General features: G+C 39.7%; 1 protein-coding gene across 4 annotated transcripts in view; it reads right to left on the minus strand.

The window, feature by feature from the left end:
* USP45 (ubiquitin specific peptidase 45) overlaps positions 1 to 13,462 on the minus strand; it is a 52,332-nt gene that overhangs the window by 38,725 nt on the left and 145 nt on the right. For 3 of the 4 annotated variants that reach the window (XM_043439386.1, XM_043439390.1, XM_043439389.1), the window contains exons 2-5: positions 8,794 to 8,903; positions 5,230 to 5,402; positions 3,757 to 3,860; positions 2,646 to 2,746 (exon numbers count right to left, since the gene is read on the minus strand). In XM_043439386.1, coding sequence (XP_043295321.1) covers positions 2,646 to 2,746; positions 3,757 to 3,860; positions 5,230 to 5,402; positions 8,794 to 8,893 — 478 coding nt within the window. In that variant the 5' untranslated portion in view covers positions 8,894 to 8,903. The remainder of the gene's footprint in view (positions 1 to 2,645; positions 2,747 to 3,756; positions 3,861 to 5,229; positions 5,403 to 8,793; positions 8,904 to 13,462) is intronic. The other variant, XM_043439387.1, reaches the window with a different exon arrangement.

Raw genomic sequence — 13,462 nt, forward strand, 5'->3', positions numbered from 1 at the left:
ACTTCACGTGCTGCAACTAAAGATCCCACATGTCACAACTAAGACCTGGTGCAGCCAAATAAATAAATACATTTAATATTTTAAAAAAAGAAAAGAAATAAAAGAACATGAGACTCAGATAAACAATAATCTGCTCCAGGTCACAGAGCTAGTGATTGAAAAGAGTCAGAGTTGAATGCCAACCCCCCCCACCATGATTTTTCTCCCATACCATTCCACACTCCCTACCTTACAATATCCTTTGTGATAATAAATACACAAGAAATCTGTAAAATTCAGTGGAATCAGATTGTCTTTACTCTTAACCTCAAGGAAGCTCTAATGTAAAAAATCCAGAGGAAATAATTTCTACAACTGTATTTTTGGCACCCATGCCATCCTGTCCATACATTTCTTCTTATGGCCAATAAAAGTAATGTGCAGCTTTCAGGAGACAGCCATCAAGACCAACATCTGCTCTCTAAGTATTAAATACCTACAACCACCATACTTTCCAATGAGTGGGTGATAAAATTAATCATCTCTTCTGCTGCCCAAGCACCTGAGTTTACCTCCTCTAGCTCCTCCTCCAGCGTTTTCACCATTACTGTCTCAGAGCAACAGCTAACAAAAATCATCCTCAAAAAAAACAAAAAAAATCATTCTCTACTGGGCTACAGAAAACACAGCTGAAAACTATACTTTATATAATTTTTCAGTTTCTGATGCCACCTACTAAGCAGTTCAATTCCTGCTCCAAAGGCATTTCAAAATTATCATGGCCATTTATCCCCCATTCGCCTTGTTATCCCAAATCCTGAGATCTGTACTTGAGGCCTCCTACTCTCCCTCACTCATTACAGCTAGCCCAGCACTCTCCACCAGAACCCCTCATCTCTTACCTGCCCCACCCCAACAACCTCCTTACGGATCTCCCCACCTCCACTCTTCTCCCTCAACAGTCTATTCTCCATCTGGCAGAGTGATCTTTATTTTTAAAAAGACGGAATGACTACTACATTTCTGCTTAAAATGCTTTAATAGTTTCCACGACTTTTCCAATAAAATAAAAATTCTTTACCATGGAATTCCCTACGTTATCCTTCATGACCTGACAACCGTATCTTAACATCATCACATTCTGCTCTCTCCCAGCAAACCAGACTCCAGCCATGTAAACCTTTCTTGATCACTGTGACCATGAGACCACCTGTCACTGCAATCTGTTCCTTTCCTTTGTTGCACTTATCGGAAGTTACATGTGAGTCATGTTTGTATCTCTCTGTATGCCCTAAACTCCATGAAGACAAGTTAAAACTGTTTTTACCACTTCATACCAAATAAAGTATTAAGTGGTAGGCACTCAACATTCTTGATTGAAGAAACTGCTTCTCTATATATTCTTAACATATATTAACATGTGTTACATATTGCTTATATGTTAGATAAGAAAGTACAATATATAATACATCACTTCCATAATAAAGAATTCGGCTGCTCTTTGTCCCAAGTTCCTGAGAAGACCTCTCTAAATCCTTGGATTTCCAGAGTGACTGGAGAATCTATTTTACTTATGGTGGGCCCCTCACACCACTCTTGATAGTTTAGGTTAGCAAAGTATCTTTTTTATTCATGTGGGACTCTAGAGGGTGTACACTAATGAGATGACTCAGGACGGGGGCCAGCCATGCCAGAAAGACCAAACGAGTGATTAGAGGGTTGGGATACTGGAGGCCCACTTAAATCATGTGGCCAGTGATTCAATCAGCCACGCCTATACAATGAAGCCCTACTAAAAACTCCAGATACCAAAGCTCCAGTGAGCTTCCCTGGTTAACAACACCCTGGGAGTACTGACACATCACCGGGCTGGGAAGGCGATGCATCCTGACCCCACAGGAAGAAGATACACAAACTTCATGTCTGGTACCCTTCCACATCTCAGCTTATGTCTTTTCTTTTGGCGGGTCCTGATTTGTGTCTTTTTTTGTTGTTGTTGCTGCTACATTGAAACTGTAATTATAAGCATAGCACTTTCCTAAGTTCTGGGTCATTCCAATCAATTACTGAACTAAGAGGGTAGTGGGCACCCTGATGGCCAGTTGGTCAGAAATCCAGGGGGCCTGAGAACACCTGAGAATGGTGTCTGATGTGAGGGCGATCTTTTGGGAACTGAGCCCTTAATCTGCCAGGTTAGCCTAACTCCAGGTAGTGAATGTCAGGATGGCATTATAATGATAACAAATAACAGACATCACTTCATAAATATGTGTCGAGGTTTATGCAAGTATTTTTATACACATTACGTCCTAATCTTTAGAGAATATGTCTGAGCATTACAACAATCTCACTTGACAGAATTATCATACAAATAAGAAGTTGAAGTCACACAGACAAATTATTTAGGTGAAACTGAAATTCAAATTCAGCACCATTTGACTCCAAAGCCCACAATCCAGTAACTATCCTCTCCATCCTCTCATTATTAGTTATGTAAGTACAACACAAGATAACATCACAAAATTGCTGCCTAAGAATTCATAGCACTCATACTGAGAGGTCACACTAAAATTCAAAGTACTCTTTATAAATGTATTATTTTTTTGTAATAATTATAAAACATTATACTTTAATACAAAATTCTTTAGCAACTGCTGCCAACTTACTTGTCTGTGTTTTAGAAACATGTTTCTGGAGAAAATCAACTATCTGAGCCAAAACCTTCTTATTACAATGTGTTGATAATTTTTCATCACACTCATAACACCTAAAAAAAAAAATTTAGGCAAATATTATGAAAACATGTTCAGTAGTTTTGCACATCAAGTAATAAAGTTAGTACTTATCCACTTTTGTCTTTAAATTAAAGGGTAAGGGAAATACATATGGTGAGGCAAGAGAAATGAGATACATCTACAAGTGTAACCGGGGACAGTTCATACAGAGCCTCAGTGTTCAAATTAAGAGTCTGGGTCACCTATCCTAAGCGTAATGGCGTGCCATGAGAGGTTTTTGAGCAAGGGTTGCCATGATCCAATTTACGTTTTAAAAACATCATTCTGTCTAGTGTCAGATTGGCTGGCATCAGGAATAGAGGGAGATCAGGGTAGACACAGCGGATCGAGAGAGAAATGAACAGATTTATACACTTTCAGGTACAGGCGGGAACAAACTGGACAGGACAAGAAAGGGGAAAGGGGGAAGCTGGTGCGGGCATGTCAAGCGACTCTCGAATAGGAGCGATTCTGCCCCGTCCACACTCCCAGGGACACCTGGCAAAGCTGTGAGACAGTTTCGGTTATCACAACTGGCGAAGCTACTCTTGGCAGCCAGTGGTTAGAGGCCAGGGCTAACTCTGTCCCCTCATGAGACAGGCCCCCTCACAGTGAAGAATTATCAACCCAAATGACAAGAGGACTAAAATTGAGAGATTAAGTTTTTACAAACTGTATATGCTTAGGCTTTCCCCTGCAGAGAACACCAAACCAGCTGACTATTGAAGAATTTACACTTTCCTCCTCTGGAATTCTAATTTAGCAAAATCAACTAGCAAGAATTTTTCTTTAATGTACGGAGAAAATGTTAAAGAAAACTAGAGGTATGACTAAATTTCTTTCTTACTTAAATTTTATATTCATGGATAATGTTAATTTTCTTATTTTACAGACTGTGTTCAGGCTTAAATGCATAAGCTGATATAATAACTTTAGATATCTTACCTTATAAAATTCAGATATTTTTTATAGTGGACACAAGTACTAACGAAATCTAACTTACCATATGATCCATGTGCTCAGATTAACTATAATACAGTGAAGCTCTGCTCTCCAACTCTTGAAATGTTTCAATGAATGCTGGCCTTCTGAGTTTTTACCACATCCCTGAAGATAAATAGAGCACTATTTGTATGACTTCCATGCAAGTTCATTTCAAATTAATCAAAACCTAAATGATCCTTAAATGGCAACCCACTCCAGTATTCTCGCCTGGGAACTCCCACAAACAAAGGAGCGTGGCAGGCTACAGTCCGTGGGGTCACGAACAGTTGGACAGGACTGAGCATGCAGCAGCACGCAGCACACCCTTGATATGTTAGCTGTAACTATAGTTAATGTAAATTGGTCTTTGTAAATGAGAATGTTAACTGATAAAGAACTAGTGAACCCCACAGGAATTAAAAGATTTTTTTAAAAATGGCTGAAATTTGGGGGTGGGGAAAGTTTTGTTTTAAACTTTTAAAAAAAGTTTCAGAAAGCAATTTAGATTCTCATTAAACTCAACTTCTTGCAGAGAGGCTAATTTACTTCTTGTCACACAGTAAAAGCAGGCATGAGCCAAGTTAACTTCCAGACCATCTCTCTGATGCACAGTGGGACACCGGGCATCTTCACAGACCAGCAGCGCCCCTCCCCTGTACACACACTTCTGACACCCTACAGACCTCACCCAGCGCCACTGAGGACCACTGAGACTCAGACCAACCACAGCAGCCCCCGTCACCAGGTAAGTAAAGAAACGAGATTCAATTTCTGTCAACGTGCCATGAGGGGCAGTCTAAGGTATGTTCCTGGAAAAGTTTTACGTGTGGGAAGGGATGTACTTTTTGCCCTCCGTCTGACCTCTGGGGATTGCTATATGATACATAATGCATGAAACATCTTCGACCATCCTGAAACCATGGATTGGATAGCACAGCAGAAAAATGGTAGACATCTCAGTTTTTAATGTTCTTTCCACTGAAGTAACTACCTCAGGAGTGACTCTACTTCTGGCTTTCTATATGAGATAATAAAGATAACTCTTATCGAAAAATGTATGCTTTTAATTTTATTTAAAAATTCCCTTGTTAATGATATCAGTTGCTTCTAAGCTCTTAAGAGAAGTTACTCTGCAAAAAAAGAAAAATCACTTCTCGTAGAGAAGAAAATGAATCCCAAAAGATTTTTTAAAAAGGCTTGGATCCATTTCCTAAGTAAATACAAATAGGTAAAGGAGGGTCCACACATGAGAACTACTGCAAGTAGGCTGGATTCCCTTTCCAAATACTTATAAACCATGCACAATAACTTTCTGAACACCACGTACATTTTACTTTACCTTTAAACATTTCTAAGCTTGGCCTTGGAGAGTTCTATCTAAACACAAAATAAATTTATCTTAAATTCTAAGCGCTACCAACAGTCCAATTCAGAGCAAGCATTTAAGGAAAATATTTAAAACAAACTCTCACAGAAAAGAGACTTTTCTCACCTGAAAACCACACTTGAGGCACAACCAGATGTCAGGAGGAAGTCCTGGAGGTCCATCACAGGATCTTCTTTCTTTTAAACATTCCAAGCAAACTGACCTCAGGTTCTCAGCTACTGCTTTTTTCACATGATGCACACTGACAGCATGACTTATGTGCTGGCAAGTGAGACCTACTGAAAGAGGCAAAACAAAATCTGAACATCAGCAAGCAAAAGTCAACAATATTAAAATAGGATTAATGAAAAAGCACAAAGGTTCAAAAGACAAAATAACTTAAGAGAGTACATACTGTATGATTCCATTTATAAAACATCTGTGAAATAACATAATCATAGAGTTGGAGAACAGATTAGTGGTTGCCAGGGGCTTTCGAAGGAGAGCAGTGGCATGTCTTTAAATAAGCAGCACTCGGAGTGGCCAGAGTGTAGTCAAGTATCTTGACGGTGTTGGTTATAGAAAGTTATACATGTTATTAAGCTACACACACACACACACATATGCATGTACAACTGGTGAAACCTGAACTAGCTCCTAGGACTGTACCCATTTCAGTTTCCCGGTTTTGATGCTGTGCGATAGAAATACAAGATATTAAATCAGAAGAGACTAGATGAAGGGTAAATAGGGGCCTCCATGCATATGTTTCATACCTTCCTGTGGATCTAAAATTAGTTCAAAAATTAAAATTTAATAAATAAATTGAGCAGCTACTATGCCTCGAGCACTTTGAACATATTTTCTTTCCACTAAAATACACAAGTAAAAACTTTTCCCATGGGCTAGCTCTGCTGTGATACTATTTTCACCACTGCTGAGAGAAAGAAAAGAGAGGAACAAACAATGGCATAATTCACAGGAACAAGAATTATCTGAATAATTCTTAATGAATATTCCCGAATAACAAATATATTTTGCATGGCCCTTAACTATCCTTTATAACAGATTCCAACTATGTGCACTGTGTGGAGACAAAAGGCCAAAATGAGCAAATATGTTCTTAATTCTTCAAATAACCATATTCGTCTCCCAAGGGCTCAGTATACTTCCATTTCTCCTAAACCTGAACACTTCAATTTCTCCACCTCAAATGTCCCAAATACCAAACCTACAGCTATCTGCCAAAATCAAACAACAAAGGCAGAGACTGAATACCTTGAAGAGGGAAACAGGAGTATGTACATTTCAACGTTCTCTACTTTCCTTTCTGAGCATAAAGCATTCCTTTTTATCTACTGGTTAATGAGACTAAATATTACTTCCATTTCATCCTGAAGACAAAAAATGTGACAAATTAAAATAAATAATTTCAACAAAAATAAAATGTAAATCTGATAAAAGATTAAAACTTCTGATTTTACACCAAGAGCAAATGATAAGAATAGGCATAAAATAAAAAAAAAAAAAAGAATAGGCATAAAAGAAGTTATTCTGAAGTCCTTGGTTGAACAGCAAGGATGCATGCAATTGAAAAAAGGTCTGTTTAGAGAAAGACTGATAAAAATGACCACATAAGACCTAGAAATGGTTTACCAAAAGTCGTCACTTTGTTTTTGAGTTTTTATATTTTAAACTTCTAAGGTAAAAAATCATTCCACACACCTTTTGTATCATCTCTAGCATAAGATGTGGCCAAGGTACAACTTAACCAGTCTCTGACTCTACAATTCAGACTTACGAAACTGAAATTGTTAATGAATTCAGAGATTAGTGAATGCAAGATAAAAAGGTTCCAGGTCCCTAAATTAAACTTACTAGCTTTTAAATATCTCAACTGCATACACTTTTTATAAGTATAAACAAATTTAAAAGTCTGAGGTTTTCCTATAAGTCTTTAAACAGTATTTACTATCTTCTGTGAGAAGGGGAAATGTGAAAAATATCCTTCTACATTAATAAGTAAATTTCCTCAGTTTCCTGCAATTTGTTTAATCATATAATTGTCAAATTTTCATTTGACAAACAGGTCCTCTAGAGATTCCTGAATAAAAATATGAAAATGTATTAAAAACAAATAGTTGTTTCACATTCACAAATCAAAAGCAATAATCAAAATCTTCACATTTTAAAAATATTAATAACAATTTTACAAGGAGGGCTTCCAGCATGCGAATGGGGACATAAAATCAACACTTCCCCTTTCTCCTCCCCAAAACTATACAAGGGCAAAAAGAACAGAAAACAAAAATACAAAGCTCATTCTCAGAGCAACCAGGAGATAGCTGAAGCCCAAAGTCACAAACTAAACAGGAAGACTCCCACCTCAAAGCAGTGGAGATCAAACAGGAGTGCACACAGAAGGAAGTGGAGAGAACCCCGCAGCAGTGGATTCAGAGAACCACGCGTGCTTTGCGCATACAGAACAAAACCTACATCTCTGTGCTGCAACATCAGCGGCAGGAGCACCCCTTTATCCAATTTTGTTTTCAGAAGAAATGAAAGAAGGGGATTTCTCATTCACTAAGTGAAAATAAAAAAAGCAAGCCATAATGGCAGAGAACAGCCTTATTCCTGCGGCAGTTGGAAAGAAGAGAGAACTTGGATTCTGAAAGAGCCCAGGACTGAATAATCCAGGTAGTTGGAAAGAAGTAAAGGCTAACTGGGCTCCAACTCAACAGTTAGGTCTCAACAGCGCTCTGGCCCTCCTTCTTACACAAACATTCTAAAACGAACTGGCCCAAGAAAAGCAGCTCTACATGAAAGAATGGGTAATCAAAGAAAATCAAAGCCCCAGATTCTGTGCTAAGATAATAAGAAAAAGGCAGGCAGGAAGAGCAAAAATGGCACAGCAACCACTGCCATGAGAGGAAAACACAAAAAAAGAAGTGAACGCTTGAGGCTCAAGTGGCAACACAAAGGGAAGTGACCAGCAGAGTTCAGGAAAAATAAATAAAACAAAGGCAAAACCAAAAAGAAGACGAAAGAGACACTGCTGAACACACTAAAAAAAAATAAAAATGAAAACAGCAGACAAAAAGAAAAGGAAAACAGGAGTTGCAGAGGCTTTAAGAAAAAATGGTAACTATGGTAGACAGGCAAAAGAGAGTTATAAGAATAATCAAACCCCTGAAGAACAACATATTAACAGAAGAAATATTTAAAGACATAATTCAGACTTCCCTCAATACAGCAATCTGTCCTGAAATACTGTCCAAGTTAAAAACACTCAAAATGGAAGTAACAGATTAAAAACTTCTTTTTTAAATGGAGAACTGAAGTGGTAGAGCCAGTAAGGAAAATCCTCAGAGGCTAAAACCCAAGGCATGAGGCCAAAGAGAAAGACAAACCAGGAAGCCCCCCAAGGTCATAAGCCAACCTCACCGGCTTGAGGGCTTGGTTCTAACAGTCATGAGAAACACACAAGAAGAGAAGATGCCAGTTCTAAGCTACTTTATAAAATAAACAAAATCTCAGCAAAAATGCCAACAGGGTATTTTGGAAATAGACAAGCTGATTTTGAAGTAATGCAGAAAATGGTTAAAATAAAGAGCAAAGGATTTATTCATTAAAAGCACGTATGATTTGTCCTCTGCAACACTGTTCAGGATGCGAGACATCATAATTTACCAGCAACGTCATCTGACGAGTCTTCATCGTGAGGTATGGGAGGCCTTTTACTTCTCTTTGCTTTCTCAGGGGAAGCTTTGGATGGCTCTTTCACCCGCATCTGTTATTTACTGAAAAGATTGGGAGTTGGGGGGAAATACACATTAATCCTCAAAATTAAAAACTGTATTATTTTACTTAATGCATATTAAAATGGAAGTGACTTCAAGTTTAATGAGCCTCATAAATTAACAGAGGAGAAACAGGGGACCATCAGCTGAAACTAAAGAAATCTTTATTATATCAGCACACAAATGCCACATTACATCTGACTTTAACCAACAGTTCCCTCCATGTATGATGTCCAGGTGAATTAAAAAAAAATAAACTTTATGCTGCTTCTGACTCCTGTGCTTGCCTCACCCTTTCTCTTGTTTCACCAGCTGGGAAACAGTGGGAGCTGGAAAAGCCACAACAAACCAGGGATGGATGCCAAGTGCCACACACAGAAAGTACGGCCACCCTTTCTGCACTGTACTTTCGACCCAGTGGACTAGAGAGAGAGAAATACATTTCCAACTTTTTAAGCTCTTGCCTTTTTTGTGTGTTTTTTCCCCATTTTTTAATTATGAAAATTTTAAAACTTTCACGTAAGTTGAAACAATAGTATAATGAACACCACAGACTATAGCGTCCACATCTGGAACATTTTGCCACATCTGTTTTATCTAAATATCAATGTGCATACAGACATACCTACACATGTATGTGTGTACATCTGTTTTTGCTGAACTATTTAGAAGTTGCAGACAACATATACTCCTTAAGGAGATTCTCCTATACAGTCACATCATTATCATTTCTAAGAAAATTAAGAGTAATTCCCTAATATCCTAACTTATCATATTCTAATTTCTTCAGCTAACCTAAAACGTCTGCTTTTTTGAATAAGGATTCAATTGGTTATGTCAGTGTCTTCTAATCAACAGCTGTTCTTCCCACAAGAAATGGAGAATAGTGTTTCACCTCCCTAAGACCCTGGCTTTTTTAAGAGATCAGGACAGTGCATATGAGTCACACTGGAGAGCCTCTCAAAGTGTGGATTTTGATTCAAGTCTAGCACAGGACCTGAGAGTCTGCCGGTCTAAAAAGCTCCCAACAGTAAGCCACTGCTGGGGTCCACAGACTACACTTTCAACAGCAAAGTTGTATAATGTCTCACACAGAATTTATTTTTTTGTTCATGCTGTTATTTACCTCTAAATATATTTTTAAGAAGTCTCTTATGTTTCATAAAAATTCAAAGTTAACTCTAAAGGTTTTAGATAGAAGTTAATGCATTTTTTAAAAACCACTATATCTCTGGTAGCTCAGCTGGAAAAGAATCTGTCTGCAGTGCAAGAGACCCCAGTTCGATTCCTGGGTCTGGAAGTTCCCCTGGAGAAGGGAGAGGCTACACACTCCAGTATTCATGGGTTTCCCTGGTGGCTCAGACGGTAAAGAATCCACCTGCAATGCTAGAGACCTGGGTTCAATCCCTGGATTGGGAAGATCCCCCGCAGGAGGGCACAGCAACCCACTCCAGTATTCTTGCCTGGAGAACCCCAAGGACAGAGCGAGTCTGGAGGGCTACAGTCCATGGGGGTCACAAAGAGTCGGATACGACTGAGCAACTCAGCACACACATATCCTAAATCCTACCTAATATCACGCTGCTACCTGCCTAAGCTAGACTATAATTTTTGTGGTTATTTATATGCTTTTATTGATCAAGGTGGAACAATCACTCAATTCAATAATAAATTCTGAATCCTGAGTTAGTTGTACCAAGTTCCACATAAGGAAGCTTTTGAGTTTACCATTTTAAAAGCCATTTTCTTAGGCCCAAGGGTCATCACTAACGAACAACACTGTAATAAATTAACACCTTCAAGGTTACAGAGATGCAGAAGGCCTCTCAGTTTCTGACCACTTCATTTCTTCCTGCCTTCACCCTCCAGACTACTTCATTCACTTATGGCTACATTTTGACCTCACAAAATCACTAATTCAAGTATTCCATTCTCTGATGACAACTTCACATTCTGCCAGCTTGCTGACCAGCCACTCCTATTCTCTTCTAGTGCCCAGATTGAGAAGAGGTTGCATCTCAACAAGCCCCTCCATGATCACTGTAGCAGGGAAGGGAGAAAGAGAAGCAGAAAATCTAGTGCTGGTTCTTCAAGCTTTACTTGCAAATGGTGCGAGTCTGCTTATGTTTTACGGGCCAAAGCAAGTCATATGGCCACATTTAATTTCAAACAGACATGATCGGGGAAAGAGAGCGGTGAGGGTAAGGGGAGGTGTACAAAGAGTACAACCTTATCATGCAGCCAGCAAGAACAGATTTGTGAACACAGCCTAATGACTGCTATGTCACCCCCCCTAACAATCTCAATCCTAGATGAGCCAATTAACCACGTTCTCCATGACAGTATCCAAAGAGGCTAGAGAAAAAGCCTTGCAAGAAAGGCGACTGGGTCCACTAAATTAACAACCACAACTGCACACAGATCAAGACATCCCATTATCTACTACAACTTCTGGTCAACTTATTACACAGCAATCTGAAATTGTTTTCACTCTCCCAATCTCCAACTCTTCCTCTCCCTACTCTTTCAAATATCATCTGGTCTTCTACTTTACTGAGAGAAAGGACACAAAAGAGATTGCAAATCAGGTATTTCCACCCTTAAACTTACACACTTACCATTGTAACTATTGTTAGAACTATTGTAACTTGATGTCCTGAAAAAGAGATGGGCATAACTAAGGGAATCCAAGAAATATGGTCCATAAGAAACTGGTCATATTTTTACACCCCCCGCATAGGTAAACTTGAAACATCCATGGTGGCTCAGATGGTAAAGAATGTACCTGCAACTTAAGAGACCCAGGTTTAATCCCTGGGTGGGGAAGATCTCCTGGGGAAGGAAATGGCAACCCACTCCAGCATTTTTGCCTGGAGAATCCCACAGACAGAGAAGTGTGGCAGACTACTGTCCTTGGGATCACAGAGTCAGGCATGACTGAGCAACTAACATGAGCACACACAGGTAAACTCTCGATAAAGACAAGCATTAATACATAGCCAAGCCTGGAAGAAGAACCAAAAGAATCAGATACTTAACTTAGACTCTATAAAAGACCTATGCCTTTTCTCAAAAACACTGACTCAAATGTGGCAATGTAGTCAATTTCCAGTGATTTTTCTGACACATGCAATATGTCTAAACATAAGAGTCATTTTGGACAGTAACCTACTACTTAGCAGTCACTCATCTGTATAGCTTTCTTTTTCAATTCCCCTTCGAGTAGAAAGAGACAAAATTAAAGTCCAATTATTACCAAAAAATTCCAATTATTAGAGCTTCACATATTGCATATCATCAATAATGTGTCTGGGGAGTTCTCAGATCACTCTCACATGTGGAGATTTACTGCAAGGACTCACAAGACCTAGCATATAGTTGTACTCATGGCTAACGTTTATTGCAGCAATGTAGTGTGAACACACAGTCTATCATAATGAAAAAGACACAGGTGAAGTCTAGAGCAATCCAAATGCAGGCTTCCTTACCATTCTGTCCCTCCCAGGAGCGGTCAAACACCCTACATCCTTCCCCCGATAAGTAATGTCTATGCAATGTTTCTGCTCACAGAAGCCCATTACACACTCACAGGTGCAGGATTTTTATGGGGGCTAGTAACTTCTGGATAAACCATGTCCTACAGAATAAACCATATTGTTCCCAGGCAAGCCAAGCAAGGGCTAACCTTGCAAGCAGACCTTTTTAAGGACACCAGTCTCAGGCCTGCTATGTTAAGTCTTTTCAGCACAAATAAATTATGGCCATTTTTCTCAGGTGGTTTCCTAATAAAACTTTCCAGCTTCCAACTTCTGCATTACCCTAATATCTGTCCATAATGTAGGATGTGCAACTAAACTGTTTATGTTTTTTCTTAAGGCCATGCATGTAGAAGCCCATATTCTCAAGAAAGAAAAAAAAAAAATTATTTTCCTACTCTTGGGCCATTACTTTCTGCGAGGGTGCAAGGGGAGGGAAGAAAGGGACAAAAATTCTCCTTTCAGAGGTTCAAAAGGATACCAGGCTCAAAAAGATGACCAGAACTTACTTTTTCGTGCATCACACTCGGTTCTAAGCACTTCAGTGATTTTAACCCACTTCATTCTCCCAACCACCAACCACTTTATGAGGCAGGTTACTATTATTTCCCCCATTTTACACTTAAAGACACCAGGAGTTAGGTGACTTGCAGAAGCCAGGAGCCAATAAGTGGTGGATGGCGATCTGGACCCAGGCAGTCCATCTCCAGGGTTCCTAATACTACACGACGCTGCCAGAAGCCCTTGGTAAGACACGCTTTCTCTGGTCTCTAACAAAAACATCCCAAATTCCCGAAGAGAAAATGCGCCGCGAGGCTGAACGCGGAAGGGCGGCCGGAAGGTTGCTGGGTCGCCGCGCCTCTAGGTCAAGGTGAGGCGGCCCCTCTCCCGTCCCGCCTCCCCGGCTCCTCCCGCTGCCGCCCCGACACCCTGCCGGCTCCGCCACTCTCACATGGCCCTCGGTGACCGCCTGGGGCCCCCAAGGACCGAGAAAGGGGAGGGGGGAGAGTTCTCTCCCAAGTC

This window comes from Cervus canadensis, chromosome 20, assembly GCF_019320065.1.
Source record: "Cervus canadensis isolate Bull #8, Minnesota chromosome 20, ASM1932006v1, whole genome shotgun sequence".
In the NCBI taxonomy this organism is placed as follows: Eukaryota; Metazoa; Chordata; class Mammalia; order Artiodactyla; family Cervidae; genus Cervus; species Cervus canadensis.